This window comes from Natrix helvetica (assembly GCF_964273705.1).
Source record: "Natrix helvetica genome assembly, chromosome: 1".
Taxonomy (NCBI): domain Eukaryota; kingdom Metazoa; phylum Chordata; class Lepidosauria; order Squamata; family Natricidae; genus Natrix; species Natrix helvetica.
The window spans coordinates 293,667,659-293,689,476 of record NC_138548.1 but is presented as its reverse complement, the minus strand read 5'-3'; the positions used below and the strand labels follow the sequence as shown (position 1 = coordinate 293,689,476).

General features: G+C 39.0%; 1 protein-coding gene across 3 annotated transcripts; it reads right to left on the bottom strand.

Annotated features, from left to right (window-relative positions):
• Nucleotides 1-826: 826 nt before the first annotated feature.
• Nucleotides 827-21,768, bottom strand: BRD8 (bromodomain containing 8). Of its 3 annotated transcripts, none has more exons than XM_081934582.1 (22): nucleotides 21,628-21,768; nucleotides 21,116-21,212; nucleotides 17,690-17,759; nucleotides 17,184-17,233; nucleotides 16,226-16,348; nucleotides 16,042-16,122; nucleotides 15,184-15,248; nucleotides 14,544-14,680; nucleotides 14,064-14,279; nucleotides 10,450-10,594; nucleotides 9,699-9,908; nucleotides 8,955-9,253; nucleotides 8,043-8,507; nucleotides 7,369-7,462; nucleotides 7,214-7,260; nucleotides 6,558-6,763; nucleotides 6,116-6,208; nucleotides 5,163-5,231; nucleotides 4,764-4,941; nucleotides 4,333-4,437; nucleotides 4,021-4,065; nucleotides 827-1,190 (listed from the first exon to the last, which is right to left on the bottom strand). In XM_081934582.1, exons 1-22 carry the CDS (start codon nucleotides 21,644-21,646, stop codon nucleotides 1,131-1,133), a joined length of 2,874 nt encoding a protein of 957 aa, XP_081790708.1. In that variant the 5' UTR covers nucleotides 21,647-21,768; the 3' UTR covers nucleotides 827-1,130. The 3 variants fall into 3 exon arrangements, with proteins under 3 accessions (XP_081790708.1, XP_081790709.1, XP_081790710.1); XM_081934583.1 differs by having other exon boundaries at nucleotides 8,217-8,507; XM_081934584.1 differs by lacking the exon at nucleotides 14,064-14,279.
• Nucleotides 21,769-21,818: the final 50 nt, after the last annotated feature.

Below are 21,818 nucleotides of genomic sequence, written 5' to 3'. Positions count from 1 at the left end.
CCTCTGCCTCCTTGCAGCAAACAGCCTGGTCAGCTTCAGCACAACCTGATTTAGCACAAGCAGCTGATTGGCAGTTGGATTGGCTTCCCAGAATACTACTAGCTGTTCCAGGCTGAGGAGATTGCTGCTGCTCATCACTACCTCCACGTTCCCCATTTTCGGCCTCCGGTGTGTCTGGTTTTTGGCCTATTCCAGGTGGCAGGAATCGCTGCGCCACCATCTCCACCACCTGGTACAGACCAAAAATGGGATGCACGGAGGCTGAAAATGGGGCACGTGGAGGCGGCGATAACAATGGGCAGCGACACCGATATCTGCAGCCTTGAACAGCTGATCGGCGGTATTCTGGGAGGCCGATCCAACTGCCAATCAGCTGCTCATGCTAAATCAGGCTGTGCTGAAGCTGATCAGGCTGTTTGCTGCAAGGAGGCTAATTGCTGAGAGGCAGAGGCTTAAGGGTGGGGGCTGGTAGGTGTGCAGTGCTTCAGTAACATTCACTCTATAAGACGCAGACACTTCCACCCACTTTTTTTTTGGGGGGGGGGGAAGAAGTGTGTCTTAAACACTGAAAAACATGGTAATTTAACATTTCCAAGTTTTTATGACAGAAGCTAAGTTGCTGCAATCACATTTTTTTTCTTCAATATAAAATGTGATTGATTTTGTGTTACTACTTGTCTAGCATGAGGCATCATTATGAACTGTTGCTACAAGTAAAACAAGATTAAATTTAGAAACCAAAAATAATAGGGAAATGAATGCTTAATAAGAAGTTCTGGCCTGAAAGTAGTAAAATACAAAAATGAAAGTAGCCAGCATACCATGCTATACTTGATTCTCTACAATTTATTATACACATTTACAATCCACAAATACATAAAAAAATCTGTACACGTCACATTACAATACATACTAGCCACCGGTTGCTAGCTAATCAGAACACTCACAGGACCTGATTACAGCTGCCTTAGAACAGGCAGAGGACCGTTCTCCTGGGCCTGGGATTTCCCCAGTTACACATTCCAGGACAACACACACTGATACACATGTCCATCCAGAGCCGTGTCTCATTCACAACCAGGAAAATTCTCATTCAGATGCCAAAGCCTGGGATGTTTCCCCCTTTTGCGTCATTTCTTCATCTTCATGTCTGCTTCAATGGCACAACGACGCCCTCTAGTTCCCCCATCCTGTTCAAAATGCAAAGGGAGAGGGGAAAAAACTGTTACCAGAAGGACTTATGCAAAAGACAGAGAGGCTTGGCTGCTATCTGTGTTAGCAGGAAAGACTCAGCACCTAGTCTGACAATACTGCTTTCCTTCCTATAACACAGAGGATTCTTTTCTGGAATGGAATTGTGGGAGTTCTGTGTCAGCTCAGGAGCAAATGGGGGAAATATCTAGTGTGGCTTGTTTGGGGAGGCTTGGAAATTATACTTGTTATTTTTCTTACATTTGAACAACATATGCTCAATTCTGCAAGTGGACAGAAGGGATATTGTCTAACATACCTGATCAACTGCTGCTCTTTACAGAAGATCTCTTCCAGATGCAATACCCTGGCACTATTTTCCCTAGCATCTCCTCACAGCGGCTCTCCATGAATGTAGGGCAATCAGATAGCTTACTTCCATTTGCTGCCCTCTCCATCTGGCTGCCTGTCCTCATGTTTCTCTGTCTTAATAGATAAGTATTAGAAATGTCCTCAACCCTATTCTTTTGGCTGGACGATGAACCTGCCAAAATGTAGTTTTGGCATATTGAGAGACAATGATTGCCCTGATTACCCACGAAAGGAACAAACAAACCACTGTATTTTAGTTTTGTGATAGTTATAAATACTATTCATCTCAGAAATTTGGTTCTCATGAGTCAGACTCTTGGAATTGAAAGAAGGCAGTGAAACCAATGTTTTATTTAGCACACAATTCAAATTAAAGTATCTATAACAGATAGCCAAGGTTTGTTGGAACACATCCAATAATGATTAGCCCACCATCACTTTTGCTAATTGTGTGTCAAATTACTTTTACTGTTAGGATGGTTTTTTTTCCTTAATTCAGTCAGAATCTGTGTTTAAGCTCATTATATTAAACATAATGTATTTTAATTTGGCTTCAGTGTAGCGCATTGTGAAAATCCAAAAAGTGGTGGTTAATTCAAAAACTTTTAGCTTTAGGAAAGTATCTAAACCAAGCTACTGTGTTGTTGAAGGACTGCAATGATGAAATACCAACTCTGAAAAGAAAAACCCTTAATGAAACCAGTATGGGTGGAGAGGAATAAAAAAGGAAGCAAATTAAAGAATATTAACAGGTTTTTCATCTTTAAAATATGGGAGGAATAGATCTATTCAATATATTCTCCTACACAATCAATAAATGTATATGGCATATATAACAAAATTAAATATAAATGGCAGTAAAATTGATACGTGATCTCAGAGCGACTTCAAATATCAATGATATATTCCAGCTGTGGTTATGAAAATGTATCTATTGTGCTCTGTTATTGCTTTTAGACTCTGCTATGGTTATGTCATACTGCATTTTTACATAACTTATTTAAAGTTTAAGTTTTTCCAATAACACTATATTCTCAAGTTCTGAAACATTTAAGCAAAGAAATATATTTCCACCTAATTATAACTAAAAATGAGTCAATATGTAAAAATTAGTTCTCAACTATTCAGCTAGGCAAATATAGTTAGAAAACCACAATATGCAACGTAAAGATCACTCAGCAAAATAGGTACATGCATATCATCTACAAACATTACTTTTTTCTAGAGTGGATATAGCAAGGTACAATCCATAAAGCAAGGTTAGCAAAATATTGCAACAATATGCAATGTACATTGGAACAATGAATCCAAAAAAAACATACACAAGTTTTACGAGAAACAATGTTCTAATGGGAAGTAAGGCTCAAACAGACACTTACAATCAATCTGAAGGAACAATTATTAGGCGGAGAAACTGAAACTGAAGACGACAAACTACAACATAAAACCTTGGATCTTTTAACAAAGTCTGATTTTTAGAGCACAATAGGGTTCTATTTCCCCTGATTTTTTTAAATAAAATATTTATTTACATAAATTACCTTCATTTTCAAATGAACCATTATAGTCACATTTGAAAACATTTTAAAATACTATTGCATCATATGATTCTAATATTTTCTTGCTAAGAATTAAATTAATGAGTTCTCTGTTTTATATTTAATTTGTTAACTTTGTTCAAAAAGAGCAGAGATACTTTTTTCTGCCATTCTCTTTTTAACAACAGCCTTATTAGAGGAGTTAAGCTAAAATTTAATGATTGGTTTAAAATTGTCCAAAGCATTACATAATTAACTAGGGTTTGAACAAAAATCTTCCTGCTACTTATTCAACTAACAATACAACACTTATCCTCAATTCTTTAGAAATTTCTGAAAGATATAACTGGCTATTTCTGGAATTCCCTGTCCTGAGAAAATCAGCTCTATCCAAACTTTAACAAGGTTTCTTTATTTAATTAGATTCTATTCAAATTATTTATGTTCAAGGAGGATGAATAAGACTGGTATGATTCTATATTTAAATATTTGTATTGATCTTTGCTGACTATCTGAATGTTTGGTTGCAGTTTTACTGTATTATTATCTCTCTAAAAACACCAAATATTCTGCAGGCAAGTATGGAAGAACAATGTAAAATGCTGCAAATCAAGATATACTAAGTTACACTCATTTTATTTATTTTCAATAACCCAGTTTGTCTTTTCAAAATGAAGACAATCTTATGAACTACCATATATAGTACAAAGCTATAAATGTAAAGCACAACAGGGTCTTCCACCCAAATATGACAAAAGCCTCTATCTGTATTATACAATTAAAACATTTTAAAGCAGAACTGAGTGTTTCTTAGATTTCACTAACAAAAGATCTAGAATCTTCCTATCGTTTTAGGAAGGCCTCTCTCATGTATTCAATGTTCCCAATTTTATTGTAATTGTGATTGTTAGGTACTTACAAAGAGGGAAAGAAGGAATGCTGGGGATCCCATGGGGCCATTGTCCTATTAAGAAACAAACAAAGAAGTAAATGGATTTGACAAGAATGAATACAAAATATCTAAGATCCTAATTGTAACGATAGTCATGGTTTCATATATTTTATATGCAGACCCAGAAATCTCCAATTCATAGGATACTATTAGGCAGGAAAGTCTTAACAATTTAAATATCAAAACACCAGGAGTTTTGTGGTTTCAAAAGCTGCTTAAATCCTCCCATGCCTGTGATAATATTAAAAATCAAGATTAATTAGCTCTTATTGGTCCTACCTTTTCCGAAGCATCTTGTTTCCGAGTAGAATCTCGTCCACGGAGACTTTTTGCACTGATCCCAGACTCATTCGTCTGCATGATCAACTGAGTGGCTAGAAATTGCTAAAAACAAAAACCATTGCACAGTATGCATTAGGACTCAGAATGAACAGAAAGTTTCATTCTTACCATCTTACCAAGATGATAAGAACAGCATCTTACCATCATAACATTGGAAACAATTAGGCTGTTTTTAACCTTCTTTAATTCTTCTTGCTTGTTTTGAAATAGTCAGGTATCAGTCTTGTCAAGTTAACCTATTTCTTTCTATTCTATGCCAGAGAAACATTAATAATACCAAAAGAAGCAGCCCACTCCCCTAAAAAGATTAACATCTCCCATGTCAAATCAGAATGTTGTTCAATGAAGACATTACATTGTGCCTTTACCTGAATCTGCTCTAAGACATCTCGCTGCATTTCCACAGCCATGTGATAAACATCATGATCAGAGCTATTGTACATGACAGCATTTTGGAACATCAGCATAATATCTCGTTGGAACTCTGCTGTGGTTCTGATCAACCCATTCTCAATATTTTTCTTAATTGTTGACAAATCCATTGGCCTGCAAAAGAATCAAGCTTAAAATTAAATGCATTAAAAATGAAACGCATTATGAGCTGGCTCCAAGCATCAGAGTATCACTTAAATTAATTGTGCTGTCATGTTTTCCTCTGCTATTTTATTATTAGACTGAATGGGCCCCAGGCCAGATTATAAAAGCAGTAGCAGACCAAGGACTAGTGTTGATAGGTGGCTCAAAATCAATATGAAACAAATACTAACCTCTGTACAATACTATGGTAGCCTGGAGCAATATCATCAGTCACGGGCTGTAAGAAGACATTGGCATACCTGTTCAAAGAAGACATATTAGTCCTAAGAAATATTAGTCCTAAAATAGACATATTAGTCCTAAGCAATCACATAATTCCCACTTCTTTATTTATAGCTCACCTTTATTATCTTTACAAATAACTCAAGGAGGCAAACATAACCAGCACGCCTTCCTCCTCCTTTCCCCACAAAAGCAACCCAGTGAAGTGAATTGGGTAGAGAGAGTGACAGGCCCAAGGTCACCCAGTTGGATTTCATGGCCAATGGAAGAAGCTTGGAAAACCTTTCAAATATCTAATTCTAATACCCATTTATTTGCTCAATATACTGTATAAGGAAGAAAAATTGTAACTGAAAGCCTGTGACATGAATTCCAGAAAAAAACAAAAGTGCACATTTGCACCAGGTGATATAATACAGTACAGCAAAGCTGTAATACATACTAGCAAGCATGCAAAAGGCAAATAGATGCAGCTCCAAGAAAAAAGGTGCTAACCTCTATCACCAGATACGCACTGCTTTTGAAAGCTTCTGCCAAAATTAATTCATTTCGCACATTTTCTAATGCAGCTCTATGTGCCCGATAAGGACTTTTTGGTAAAGAAGTTGTTAAAGTAAAAAATGGACTTCAGAGACTGCCAGACTATGTGCTAAAGGCTCCATGAGTAAGTCTAGACTGCAAAGTTTTTTGAAAACATTTTAATAATAAAAATAAATTCTCTCTCTCTATATATATATAATATTTAATAGTTGCAAATAGCAAGCATGCAATTAAGAGGTTCTTTCCACTCCGACATCCTGAACAACACAAGCTTTCTTTCAAGATGATGCTTGTTGTGACACAAAAATTCCTATTTCTGTTTTCCAGGAGAACTGAGACAAGACCAAGGTTGCTGATTTACCTGTGATTAGCAGCTGCTCTCCAAACCAGCATAATAGCCTTCTTCCAGATTTTTTGTGCCTGAATAGCCTCCTGATCCTCACTGCAAACAGAGCTGGAACAAGACAGGAAAAGCCATTCTTCAGAGAAGGATACAAGTACTTTACTTCCTGAAGTAAAACATATAAAGGATCTAGTAATGAACTCTGACCCTCGGTGGGAATCCCCATCTCTTTTACATTTTCCTGCAAAAAAAGGATGGCTGCTCTCCTCGAAGCTGGAGTCTAACCATGAGGCTCCACCAGAGATCAGCAACTCATTAGACAGTGTTCTAAATTAGACAGGTCGCAATTAATACACACTACATACTATGGTACAAAGGGACAAAACTATATCTAGCTTTCAGCCATCTAGAGTTTGCTCTGGGGTATCTACTGAATAGCTGGAGATTGACTGATACTCACAACTGTGAGGAGGCAGGGCTGCTGGGAATGGAATCAGCCAGTGTGTGAGATTGCAAAGGTGCATTATGGATACTGAAGCCATCATCACTCTCACTCACAGGGGGCTCATTGTCCATTTCTGAGAGATATCCCTCACCCTGATCTTCCTCTTTGGGCTCCTCCAAACTGGCAGCCTCGCTGGCACCATCCTCCTCATCCTCTTCACCCTGAGCATCCCGAAATACAGGATTAAAAGTCTAGCATGTCAGCCCAGCCAAGATGCAACTGCCAACAACAGCACTTGCACCAGCCTCCAAAGATAATGGTTGCAGGGAAAGCAAAAGCTTCATGCAGAAACACCCACCCACCCACCCACCGTGTATGGCAGAACATGCTCAGAACATGCCAACAGCTTCCCCATCTAATCTGTACTGCCTGATTAGATGTTCAGATGGAGCTCTGCCTCACATATCTGAATATGGACCAAGGGCCTTTTCAAAACCAGGACCTTTTCAGCAATGGCATCATCATCAAGCAAAATCCAGCCATTCCTTTAGATTAACAGTAAATACTGTCGTTCTTTACCCACAACCCAATTGCAGCTACCCTTACCCACCACTAATCTCCCCCATCTACCCTGCTTTCATCTGCCCATATGCAAAGAGTAAATAAAATACCTTCAGCTGGTTTTCAAAAAGAGCTTGCGCTTCATTTTTCATTGATTCTGACAAGAAAACAACCATAGGTGAAATGCTCATAATTTTAAAGGATATCCTCCATCAGATCCACATAGGTTGCCCTTCCTGCTTCCCAGTCTAGCCAATGCAGTTACCTGACAGCTCATATTTGTGATGGACATCTGCCTGTGAGGAATCCTCACTTGCACTTGGAGCATGTGGAGAGGAAGTCTCCTCATCAGGGGGAAGCTAGAAAGAAAATATTTTTTGTTGTGTAGGACAATGAAAGCAGGCCGGGAGGCTGAAGTGACAGAACTCCCAACTGGACACCCCCACATGTATGCCTATCCAGACAGGGGGCTTCTTGAAGACCTAACCAATGACCAGAGCTCTGGATGGGGTGTAATCTCAAGGGGAAGAAAGGTAGTATATGATATTGGGAATTGCCTTCTAGTTGCTGAAAATCTTGGGGTTCATTTATGAAGCAGCGAGGGACATTTCTAGACCAGTGATTGCACAGGGACGTTTGCAGAGTCTTCAACAAAAGAAGAGAGCCCAGTACAATTTTAAAAATACTGTAGCTGGGACATTGTGACCCCTAGATACTTCTGTTTAATAAACAAGGATACATTATGTAATATTATCACTGATCACAAATGTTTTATATTGGGGTTAACATTCAATATTGAATTTTAATGTCTTGGCACCAGAACAATACAGTGGCAAATTTAGCCAAAATGTTAAATTGAACCAAACTTAGTACATGGGCTACCCTTTCCATTTTTTACTTACAAATTCTAAATTATCCATAGCTTCTTTATTGATTTACCTCTGCTTTCACACTGCCATGATCCATGTCATCTTTTGTTGACTCTACATCCATATCAGAGCCTGTCAAACCAACCACTGTTGTCTCTTCATCTTCAGATATATGGCCCCTCAATTCAGAAGCTTCACTTGTTCTAGCTGCTAGTACAGCAGCTTCTTCGGAGCCCAAACGTACCTGCCCTTGTTCAGCAGGCTCAGTTTTTATATCTGCTCCCAAATCTCCAAGGCTCATCAGGTCTCGGATCCCTTTTGCTTCCAATTCCTCACAGTCTGGTCTTTCTTGCTTTATTGTTACTGTCATTGGGGGCATCTGGCTCTGCTTCTCGTGCTCCTGTTGGATTGGATGCTCCCGCTGGAGGGGATGCTCCCAAGGACTGGTCAGAGACTGAGGATCCTCAATTTCTTCACAGAAAGACAAGGCAGCCTCTACCGCTGCTACATCCAAGACTTCAGGATGATCATCCACCTTTTCAAACAACATAAGAAGCAGAAATAGATCATTTGTACAATAGAGAGGCAACTGGGACTATAGGGGTGAGGTTCCAACTGTTCTACATGACAGAATGCAGTGATAGTATGGACGGAAATATTTTTTTGTCACTTTCTCGCAAATCAGTCATACTATTACTGATGGATAACTATGTAAACTTGTGGCCCTTGGATTGTGAAAGATTATAACAAATGCAAAGCTTCTATTTAAAGGGAAATATTTCCAATTTTGGCTGTGATTACTAAATCTGTGGGCCTCTATTCTTCATCAGTCAAAGAAACTTAGTATATTTTGAGCTGAATCTATCTGTTGAGGTAGTTAAAACAATGAGGGAAAGTAAACCAGGCAAATGCCTTTTCGATGAAAGAAATTTTGACTCTTGTTAGAAACTACGACTAAAAGCTCAGGCCTCTGGATAATTACCTTGTCCTCAATGATAGCTATGATGTCCCCAACAGTTTCAAAATCAAGTTCTTCCCCAGTGTAGGAAGGCTCCTCCCCTGTGTAGGAAACGGCAATATCCATCTTCTCAGCCAGATCCAGGTCTTCTTTGCTATCCATGTGGTCTTTGGAAGTCCCTACAGCACCAGATGCCCCAGAGCCTAGGCAGTCTTTCTTGATGGAATCAATGATCATGGAAATTTCACTGCTATCCATTGATACTGTCACAGTGTGAGGATCAGGCACTGCCTCCATGGAAACACAGGTGTTGGGCTGATTCACTGGACAAGAGTGACAAGTCAAGTGAAAGCCTGGCAGCTGCAGCAACCAGCAATGTGGGTCAGATCAAGGCATCAAAAAAAGCATTCCACAGCCCTGCATTAAGGCACATGCAGGCTGGTACCACTTTCTCTCCCCTCCCCCAACAAGTTCTGAAATCAAAAGAGCTATTTCTTAGCATCAAAGCCTCATTCTAGTCCCACTGCAGTACTTTTACCATAACTCTTTCTTTCATCTGCTCTGACTGAAACTCACGAGAACTTTTCCTTAACAGCCTTGAACCAATCATTTGCTCTATAATTAGCATGATGACACTGAAGTCCAGCCATCTATCACTCTGCTATTAAAATCAGATGCCCACAGCCCACATTTATACAGCCCTTCCTCTAAATCAAGGGAAACAGTCTTCTGCTAGGTACTGAGTGGCATACGAGTGCAAGGACGCACCTGTCGCTACACTTTCTGGAGTTGCAGCAGATGGCACAGCAGGTGGCGCTTGTAGCGTGGGCACCATGACTATGGTGGCCTGAGACACGGACTCTATAGGGGGAGGCAGGAGTTTGGCTGGAGGTTCACTGGCAACAGCAGAAAAGGAAGCAAGCGATGTGGTGAATTGTGCTGGACCAGCTTCTAAAAGGCGGGAAAGAGTAGGAGCACCTAACAAAGTAGGAACACAGGAAAGGCACATTAGGCCACAAGCAACAGCTACAAAGCAAGCAATTCCTGTACTTATCCCACAATAGCTCATGCCACAACACTAACATACAACAACACCTTTTACAAAATGGCTACAGGCAGCTATACTGGAAGTCACCTATTAGAATCCCAAAACATACGCAAACAACGTCGTAGCATGCTTTCGAGTGGACGTTAATCAATGTATATATCACTGGAAAATGCAATCCATGTTTTGTACCAGAGGGTTCTATTTTATCAAATTGTAAAAAAAAAAAGTATTTAATTTGTAAAGATGTGCAGAATTCTCTCTTGCTCTTTCTCGCTGTCAGATTCCACATCATGCTGAAAGTATTCAAATCTACACAGCAAGTAACAGCAGAAGGATCAAATATTACATAACATTCATAAAGTCTAGATTAAAAATATTGCACCCTGTACAATTATCATGTCTTCCAAGAACCTAACTTTTGCAATGTTACATTCACAGGTTTTAAACAGTAGATAAAACAACATGTCCTACCTGAAGCAGCAGGAGTCGCAGGAATAGTGGTAGAAGACGACTGCATTTCCCCACCATGTAATACTGGAAGAACCCCTCCCACTTCCAGGAGCAGACCAGAGCTGCTTGGATGACCAGCAACAACAGAGAGCTCACCCTCTGCCACCTGCCAAAACACATCATATTCTAAAGGTCAACACAGAGAAGATTTAACTTTCTGTAAAGTAACAAAGTCTCACTCAATATGTTGCACCACAATAAATCAAGGTTGAAGCTTTCTTGCCTTTGTAGGAATGAAGAAATGCAAATGATTTTCGTTGCAGGGTGTAAAAGTTCACCAAGGAGAAATTTTAAAAATGCAATATCTATCCCTATACTAAACAATGTTTTTATGTTGGGTTGGATTTAAATACAGTTCTTTAGAGTGAACACCAGAACAAAGAAATCTTAAATTCTGATGTTAAATTCAGGAAGACTGCGCTAAGTCTCCATTTGCCTAACATTCTAACCTAAATTCAACATTTAATGTAGAATACTACAATGGCTCCTGCCTCTACTTATCATACCAGATTAAGGCTTACTATACCATTCAAAAGTTCTTTCTGGCATCAGCTAACAAAAGAACACAGCCATGATTTGTTAGTTACTACATTTCTGATAGAATCCTGTATCTGAATGATAATCAGCAATGGCTATTTAATAACTGCATTAACTGGGAAGATAGGAACCAGAATACGCTGGAGGATGCATTCCTTGCTTACCAATAAACTAGAAAACTGTGTCATAAAACTAGCTCTAAATAGACTTCTGTTGGATTCAAATTTTTGATAAAATACCAGGCAACAAAATTTGGCTACAAAATGAAACAAAGCTGAGAACATCTTTTTGGAAATGAGAGGGAGAACCTTTCCAATTAGGATGACACTCTCAGAAACAAAGAACAGGTTTCGTCAAAACACAAATACACACATACACAAGGGGAAGAGATACATTAACCATGGTGTAAACAGAGAAACAAACATAGGTATATATTATCTTCGTAAAAGTACAATGCCTCAATACAAAGGGTCAGCACCATCATCCAGTGGAACTTCCCTAATATGGCTCATTATACGTCTCTTTTTCTTGCATAATCTCCCACCCCAATAGACGTTGTTACAGCTACGCTATAACTGCCTACCTGTATGTATGTATGTATAATTACCATCTCATGGATTTGTGATTCATAGAGTTTCATCAAAACAAGAGAAAGCAGTTTTTTGAGCTCCATTCCATGAATGTTTCCACATTCAAGGATGTGTTCTAAATATATTAAGTCATCCAATCTAATGCAAACTTTAATGAAGTAAGGTTTCATGCATACTGCACTTTACATTTGTCCTATAATACCTTAAGAGACACCATTTAAAGGAATCTATAAACTACTAAAACTCTGTGGGTAACCTATAACTGTACAAAATGTTGCATCATAGGGCAACAATTTTTGAACCGTGGTATCTCAAATGAGCTAACTTGCAGAATGTGTCCAAAATCCATAATTCAGAACTCCCATGGAATTGAACCTGGCAAATTTCATAAAAGTTATGACATAATACAAACTATTAAAAAATGTTATGACAGTTTATATTGTTATAAAATATTTTATTGTCAATTGTGGTGAAGTCCTGATTCTTGACTGTGCTATACAGTTCAGAGTGGCCTATTTTCATCTCTGAATATCTCCCTGGATTTTTAAGAACTTTTCCAGTGAAGGCATTACATTAGAAGCTCTGCCATTGTTCAAGGCACCGAGGAATCTGGTGAGGAAATATCTCTGAAACCAGGGCCTAATGGATCATGAGTTTTCAAGTCACACATAGCACAGGGAAATTTTCTTTCACTCTAGGAAAGAAAAGGTTAGTCCTGCCACCTCTTTCATAGTTTTAATATTTGCAAAATTCATTTAAGATATTTTTATTCTACCTAGATTGAATACCTTTATAACATACGGGAAGTCAGGAGTATTCATTCAGCAACCGTTTGAAGATATAACGGTGCTGAATGAATGGTTGTGGCCAATTCCAGCCATCCCAGGACCTATGGACTCAAGTGATCGCTATGTAGGCGCTTAGCAACTGGTCTGCACTTGTGAATTGGTGCAGGACCCCATTATCATGAAATTGTCATTTGCAACCTTTCTTCCTCATTTCCCCAAAAAGTGAATGGGGAAGCCAGCAGGGAAAGTCACTTGGATAAGTCTTCCATACCCATACAACCCACCCCTAGCCCCTCTGTCTTTGTGCCATGTTTGCCACTCATCCACGCCCATATACCCTCCCTGAGCATCACACACTTCCCACACCACTTGCACACCACCCTCCCTGAATGATGATACACCCCTCATGGACCACATTGTGCCCTCCCCCACAACAGCAGCCACTTACCTGCCTGCTAGCCTGCTTGTGAGCTGCCTGGGACTTTACTTCTTGCTGGCTTCCCCACTAACTTGCTTATGGGAAGTCAGCAGGAAGTTGCCTCCCCTAACAACTGTGGGATTTGGTTAACAATGGCAAACAGTACAGCACAGTTTGTTGTTGCTACTGTAAGTGATATGGTCATACTATATAATTTCATTGCTTAGTGACAGAAAATTCAGGCCTAGTTGCTGTCTTAAGTCAAGAACGATCTGTACAGGTAGTCCTTGACTTAGGATTGGTTGCTTAATGACCATTTGAACTTAAAAAAAGTACTTATAATCTATCCTCAAAACTGACTGCCGTACACTGTGGTCATGTGATTGCATTTCTGGCACTTGGCAGCTGCCTTACATCCATGGCTGGTTGAAACATCCCATGATTCCGTGACCACAATTTGTGATGCTTTTGGCCAGTTTCTGGCAGGTTTTGTCAGTTCCGCTTAACAATCATGATTCATTTCACAACCATGTGATTCACTTCACAACTAGTGACTCACTTCACAACTGTTATAAAAATGGTCATAAAATCAAGTCCAGTCACCTGGTGCCTCAACTTACAACTGAAATTTTGGGACCCACTATGGTCATAACTCAAGGACTATCTATAACTAAAAGTAACCTGACCCCGAAACATTATTAAAGTAGAGTAATGAGTGAAGCATAACAATTATTAATAAATACTAACCTTACTAAAAGAAATAACTGTATGAACAACAGCCTTCCCCAAATCTGATTTTTGGAATTGGAACTTATAACTACAACTAAAGCCCATATTGTCTGTGAATTCTGGTGCCAATATGCCCCGAACAGGCCAGATTGTGGAAGGCTGATGATCAGATTAGGAACAGTTTTCTCAAATTTGTTGTTCACATGTGCCAAAGTATATTTGACTATACATATTCCTCAACCTGCAAGCACAATAGGGATCAAGAAATGTATTGTTAAGCTTTGCTTAAGTGAGGCATCACATGGCTACACCCAATTTTACCACCTTTTTGCCATGGTTGTTAAGCATGCTTCATTGCACCATGGAAAAAGTATTATCTTGATGCCGTGCATCACTTTCATTCCTAAAATCTATCCGAACTATTCCATTTGAAAAGCTTTGTGCCTTTTCTGGTGAAAGTCAGTCACAGAGATTCCCCCAGATTTTTAAACATGTAAGGAGGGGACTCCATACCAGCCTGGGGCTTGTGGGCAGGAGGCTGCCTTTCTTCAGCAGCTCTGAAAGCAGAGGAGAAGGAGGCGGAGTCGCTTTCTGTCCTAGCATCTTTTTCTGGGTTGAATCATCTGTGACTGGGGTCAAGGGGGCATCCAGGGAGGTGGAGCCCATAGGGGTGTCAGGGATCCCAATGAAGGAAGCAACTGGGGTGCTGGGCAATGTCCCTGGAGTTACCTGAGGAAGAGAAAAACCACACTGTTCAAAGCCACATCCTCACCATCTTGACATGTCCCTGTGACTCCTCCCAACAGGGCCAATGGCACAGCCTATCCCAAGCAGCTCCTCCATCACACTAGCTTCCCTTGTCATTCATGTATCTCCACCTGTTTTTCCCTGTATTAGTACTGTCACCAAAATGTGCCTGTAAAGCAGGAAGTCTGTGAGAGCTGTGGAAAGCTCTGTACAGCCTAATGGCTTCATGTTCCTGCCAGATCTTACCCCTGGACTTGTCTCTTCCACACTGGGTTGAGACAAGTCTCCCAGAGCATACTCTGCTCCTGGTGATGTTGACCCTGCTGGAGAACGGACCATCATTCCCGGCATCCTTCTTGATGGATTTTTAATTGCTTGACGAGCTAGAGAAACAAAGGCAGAAAATTACATTCTAGTTCACATTATTCAGATCAATTAAGAATTGTCAACACAAAATGTGGTCCATTTTTCCACCCCCAAGTCAGTCCAATAGGTATCCTCCTAAATTCTTTTAATTCCATCCCACATGCTTTTTATGAATACGGAACAGGAAAAATGTTCATTACTAGTTCTCTGATAATTTCTTGCTTATGTCCATATTGGACAGGGTTTCTTTTTCATTCCTTCTATGCTACTTTTTTGGTACAGGATCATTACGGCAATTATTGTGCCTTGAGTCCTAAGTCCAGCCTTAAAGACAGTATTGTAAAGAGAAGTCTATGAAATGCTCAGCCTTTCCACAGAAAATTTGAAGAGAAAATTGGGATCACCAAATAATTTTGCAGGTCTTAGTTTTTCAAACTGCATTTTACTACTTTTAATTTCTGTCTAAGAAGTTTAATTCTGAGGACCTTGGCTCAAGTAAAAATCCAAAATTCCAACTAACCTTGATAAGCAGCATCAGTAGCTTTTCTCTTTACTTCAGCCTCCTCTTCTTCTATTCTTTTTTTCCTGAAAAAATGCAGAACACACATAGTTATGGAAGCAAAACAGGATACTTACCACTCATATAGCTAGTCCTCACTTAACAACAGTAATTGGGAACAGAATTTCTGTCAACTTGGATGTAAAGCACAATGTCAAGTGACTGTGCTGTTTAGTAACAGCACTTCTGATTGCTGTCATTAAGTGAATCTCATAGTGGGATAGTGACTTTACTTATCAGAAATTGGCAGTAACAGTCATGAATTTATAATATAAAAAATAACAAGACCGGATGCTGCAATGTCATAATTGTGAAACAATTGCTAAGCACCCAGATCATGATCACATGACTGTGGGGATACCGTGAAAGTTGCAACTACAAGAACCAGTCGTAAGCATCACTCATTCAGCACCACTGTAACTTTGAAACAAAGTTGCTGAACAAATGGTCATTAAACAAGAACTATCTGTATATAAGACAAACATGGGATAAAAACAGTGAGAAACTCTTCATTCTAAAATCCTCGAAAACAATTTTTAACCAAAATTTAAAAGATGTCAGCTATAGATAACAGAACCTGTAGGCGATTCATCAAAATTCTACTACAAAGGGCAAATAGCCTGGCAAGGCATGACATGGACACTACGATAGAAGCATAAGAATACATTGCTTATATCAGTAATTTAATGTATATTTAAATAAACTTAAATTTTGAGGTTCATTTAAAAGTTCGCTTGATCCTAAGGATTTAAGACATGGAATTTGAGAGTAGAAAAGTTGGGGAAGAATGCGACAGAACAGAGAAATAAGATAACACACATCACAATGTCATTGTAAATTTCCTCTAGCCTGTGATCCATATGTCCTGCCTGGATCAGTTCTGCATCTCTTTTCAGCTGCCTGTAAAGAAAATACAGGGCGTACAATTAATTTCATTAATTATTAGCCATCGTTCTTGAAGAAAACGCAGGTATCGTTGCCATCTCAAAAATCTGAGACCTACCTGTACTTTTCCTGTGTCTCCTTAATCAACTTCTTAAGCTCCTCCACTCGTTCTGCTGTCAGTTTTCTCACAATAACATCTTCTACGGTTTCTACAACTTCTCCTTTCTCACCACGCTTTCTTCTACACACAAAAAATCAAAAGGGAAGGGAAGAATACTCTAGGGACCAGTAACAGAAATCCAACCCCTGCAGATGAAGCACCCTGCATTCATGTACATCCAATCTTTCTGTACCTCCTTACCCCAATTACCTATTACTTACTGCTTTTGGTCTTTTGTAAAGCATTACAAAAACTATTGTAAAATTTCAGATTACACTAAAGTAATCTCAGACAAGTACCTATTGGGGTGAAAGTTTGTGATCAGAATTAGCTATTCCTGCAGTACTGTGTGAACAATTTAATGAGTGTGTCACTTCAAATCTATTTTAATTAGATTCTGGTTAAACAAACATCACAAAATATAGTATATTTTGCTATATTTTTGTTGAAAACATTATTGGAAAAAGTATGAGAAAAATATTCTGAAAAGATCAATAATTAAATGAAAAGCAGAATGCATTCCTGAGTTGTGATTATTTACTCTATTCTTACATTAAGCCACCAAATCTACAAAGTAAATGGGAAGCTGGGATTCAAGTTATTTGCAATATCTTCTATTTGAATGTACCCAAACTATCACAGTTGTGGTAATCCTTGAATAATCACTGTCTGGGAGCAGCTTCTACTGCTCTGGTAAACTCACTCTGCTGTCAGGCTCTTCAGTTCAAAGGCTGAAGACCATGTTAATAGAGATGAACCAGCTTCAAAAATAATTTAGAAGTGCTTTGTACCCAACATTTTCCAGGCTTCCATGGAAGCCTGCCAGCAGTCAGGCTACTTTAACAAATAACAAGGACATACTGTGTTCAACTTCTAATCTTCCCCTGATAAGAAATGGTTCAACCTTTAAACTCACTTTGGAGTCTCTGTTGTCTCCAGGAGCTCAGAATATTGTGATGCACAGTGCTAGAAAAAAGTACATATATACATTTTTTAGAAATCAGTCACTATAAACAACCCTCAAAAATAATATTTCAACAATGTATAATATGAAACACATTTCCACACTGTAAAGATGTTTTTTAAAGTTGTGGAAGAGGACATACTTTCCTGATAAACTATATGGAACTTTCTTTATGTGTAGCAAGCAGGCAGAGATGCTGACCGCAGGATTGGCACCATTACAGCTATCTCCAGAGACACACTAAAATAGTGGTCTATTAATGATAATTAATGCAATGTCAAGGGTTTTTTTCCCTTTCTTTTTTTGCAATATGAATGTCCTGTGGAGCAAAGCTCCAAACAGTTTAATCCATGATTTTTATTTCCTAGATGTTCACAATAAGTCTCTTGAGCAGATATTCCCCAATGGTAAAACAAAAGGCCATTATTATGCACAAATGTAGCATTTAATCTTCTTACCTTCTGAGAAAACCAATCTGGTGGACGGCCTTGTTCTGCAAAGGGTTTAATAGCTCGGCTGACAGATACCCTACAGATAAAATGGATTCAAGATTTTCTTTCTCTTTCTCTGTACATCAGAGATGATACAATTTTTACTAGAGTGGAAAAAATACTATAAAATACACTTTAAAATTCATTTTGGTTTGTATTCCATTCATAGAGATCTAGGGTCAGATATCTATTCGTATTTGAAACTCATTGGATGACATTGGTCAATTATACTCCATTAATCTGATCTACAGTATCTCAGTGTTGATACCTGGATAATTAGAGAAGAAAACCACTATGAGCAATTTGATTTGTTAGGAATAAAAGGGGCTGTAAATGTAAACAATAATAATTATTTCCTACTGCTTTTTTCTATTACACAAGTCCAATTTGAATAAAAATGCACCATTCTGTTTTCAAATATAAATTACATTAATTTTAATTAATTCCAGATTTTTGGTTGACATCGCAGCGAGAACGCCTGGAAAATAGCGTCACTTCTGCTAGGCTCTGTGAAATGCAGCTGGCAACTGCTTGCTGGGAGACCCTATGCAATTTCCTCGCTCATGCAAAGAAAGCTCTTTTGAACAGTAGCAGGGAAATAGCAACAAAGAACTTTACGAAGTTGATGGGAATATTTAAAGATAAAGATGTGAAAGTAGAGGGCACTCAACAAATGGTGGGAAAAGATGAATATGATACACAGAAGACAGCTGAGAAATTAGGAGTGGTGCAAAATAAACTACAAAAAGATAAAAATAAATTAAAAGCAGAGAAAAATACTGAAAAGACAACAACAAATACTAGAAATCAAATAGGCAATCCCTTACGTGCTTATAATATAATAAGAGGGAAAAAGGAGGAGCTCACAAAAACAAAAAAAGGGTTATGGATGGATATTCAAAAGACACAGCAGAAGGAAATAAAGGATAAGATAGAGGGAATAATCAGTTTGTGTAAAAAGAAAGACATAAAAATATAAAATAATCACAAAAAAAATCAATAAATGATTAAATTCTAGAAAGGCTGAGATGATGGATAAACAATATTTTGTAAGGTAGTAACAATATTGAAAAACAATAGAAATAAGTAGAAAGTTTAAATTGGGAAAATAGTTGTGTGTATGTGTGTGTGTGTGAATCTATTATAAATACAGATATAATAAGATTAGGAGATAGAAGACTAGGACTGGGTATATTTAAAAGTATTATGATTAACAGGATAAAAAAATATATATTGGAAAATATAGCCTATAAGGACTATAAATCTAGGGGACTTAAGAGGTATAAACTTGGGACTGATTAGATCTTACTGATAATGGGTTTTAATGGTGTTTATAAAAAGTTGAGACATTGAAAATGTGATGGAACACTGAGTGACATTTATAATATCAAAATGTTAGGAATTCATAAGTATATAAAATAATATATTACAATTATAATGAGCACCTCAAGGTTAAAAGTTGAAATATAAAAATTTTATATATGTAATTGTATTATTACTGTGAACACTGTGTGAAACATGTTAACCCAGTCATTACACGGTCCCCCCAAAAATGTTGGTTGTTAAAGAAAAACTGCAAATAAAACTTATATATACACACACAAAAAGAATTTTAATTAATTCCTCTTCAGATTTGTGTCTCAGAAGTAGAAATCCAGTAAGACTAAGATAAGAGTGCCAAGTTATATAATCTCTAGCGTGTTTCAATAGTCGATCAAAAAACTATGGTTATGTGCCTTTCCCCCCCAATCTGTTCTTTTGAATATGATCAGAAGTGCTCAATCACTTTTCAACTAAAATTTGAGGCTGGAAAGTAGTACATGAACTGTTGATTTAGCTATTTGCACTAATAAATAATCTCACTTTTCATTGCCATTAACAGTACTAGGAGGGATTGCAGGTTTTGCATCAGACCAAAGCAACCAAATAATCTCCATCTTGGAGTTTGCAGAAAAAATGGGAATGTTTATTGCAAATTATTTTAGGAACCTCTGAAGTATGAGAGTTGAAAATAACAGATATTTTTCATTTCGTTTTCATCAAAATATATATCACTAATATTGAGTTACATTTTAAAATAATTTAATAAAAAAGGGTATTGTAACATGGCTTACTATAAAGTTACTGTAGTTAGTTCTTTCATTAATATTAGGGATACTGTAAACTGGTATATAGCGGTTCAAATTAAATTATTTTTTATTCCACTGATGGTACTACGGGTGGTCCTTGACTTACAACCATTCGTTTAGTGACTATTCAAAGTCATAACAGCACTGAAAAAGTGATCTATTACCGTTTTTCACATTTACAATTGTTGCAGCACTTCCATGATCTTGTGATCAAAATTCAGGCACTTGGCAACTGTTCCAGAGTCATGTGGTCACCTTCTGTAACCTTCCCATTTGGTTTCCGACAAACGAAGTCAATGGGTGAACCTAGACCAGCGATGGCGAACCTTTTTTGGCTCGCGTGCCACAAGTGGGGGGAGCGCAGGGGGGTCATGTGCGGGCGTGCCGCACCCATAATGCAACGCGCAACCCCCCGTGTGCATGCGCGCACAACGCGCAACCCCCCATTTTAACATGCTTTTTTCACCCTCCCCAGGCTCAGAGGCTTTATAGGAGCCTGGGGAGGGCGAAAAGAGCCTCCCCCGACCCCCGGAGGCCCTCCGGAGGCTTCAGGGACTGTCCGGAGGCTTCCCTGAAGCCTTCGGAGCGCTTAAAATGACCCTCCGAGCAAACCGGAAGTGACTTCCGGGTTGCTCAGAGGGTCGTTTTAAGCACTCCGAAGGCTTCAGGGAAGCCTCCGGACAGTCCCTGAAGCCTCCGGGGGGGCGGGGGAGGCTCTTTTCGCCCTCCCCAGGCTCCTATAAAGCCTCTGGAGCCTGGGGAAGGCGAAAAATAGCTTTTCAAAAGGTGAACTCAGCTGGCCAGCGCGCGCATGCACACTGGCCAGCTGACAGGGAAGCGCCTCGCGTGCCCTGACAAATGGCTCCGCGTGCCACTTGTGGCACGCGTGCCATAGGTTCGCCATCACTGACCTAGACTCACCTAATGACTGCATGATTCACTTAATAACTGGAGTGATTTGCAGATTTAACAACTGTGGTAAAAAAAGATTACAAAATGGGGCAAAATTAATTTAGCAACTGCCTTACTTAGCAACAGAAATTTTGGGCTCAATTGTGGTCGTAAGTCAAAGATTACCTATATTCTCAAATGTTAAAATCACTAACAGCTTTCGTACTTATTTGGTATTTAGAACAATAAGGTTCGCAAATCGCTGTCCGATTCTGCACCATGGAAGAACATGAACTACATGCTATTTTAAGCCATTAATATTGAATACAACTTGGCAGCAAATGTTCAAATCCATTAACAGTATTTTTCTCACCAGTTCTGGTCCCCACTTCGCATGACAGAAGAAGCCAAACACAGTTTCTCTCGAATAGACCACGGTTCTGTAGGCCCAGCATTCATCAACTTGTGTTCTAACAGCGGGGGAAAAAATCATAATATTGCTGTAGGATGAGATATGAGGCAAATTCTACATTCCTGATCTACCTGAAGAAAAAATCCAGATACAATTATCTGGGAAACTCTGGCAATAGGAGAAGGGAAGAGTATTAAGTATGTTCGACACAAAATAGTAAAGGCGAAATTAAATTTAAAAAAAAAAACATTTTTTTCGCAAACAAATGAAGGCAAAAAAAAGGTGGTTAAAGGCAAATTCCCTGTGCCAATAAAATGCGTGCAATTGACAGATATACAGGATGAAGCTTGGCTGTACACAGCTGCGCCAGATGCCCCGCTGCTCCTCAGAAATGTAAGGCAAGGGGCATCCTAAGATATAAAAAGGAGGCCCTGATACTTTTGCCCATAGCCAGAAAAAAGATCGTTACTCACTACCCGCTCCGGCCGCCATTTTCGCGAAAGGACGACAGATTCCGAACCTCGCCACACATCGAGTCCCCAACGTTAGGTCTCGGCTCAGAGCGGTAGGCGGTCCGTTCTATTCGAGGCCTCCTCCTATTGGTTGATTGCGGAGGGGGGGGGAAATATGGTGGCCGGAAACAACCCCTGGGAAACCAACCATA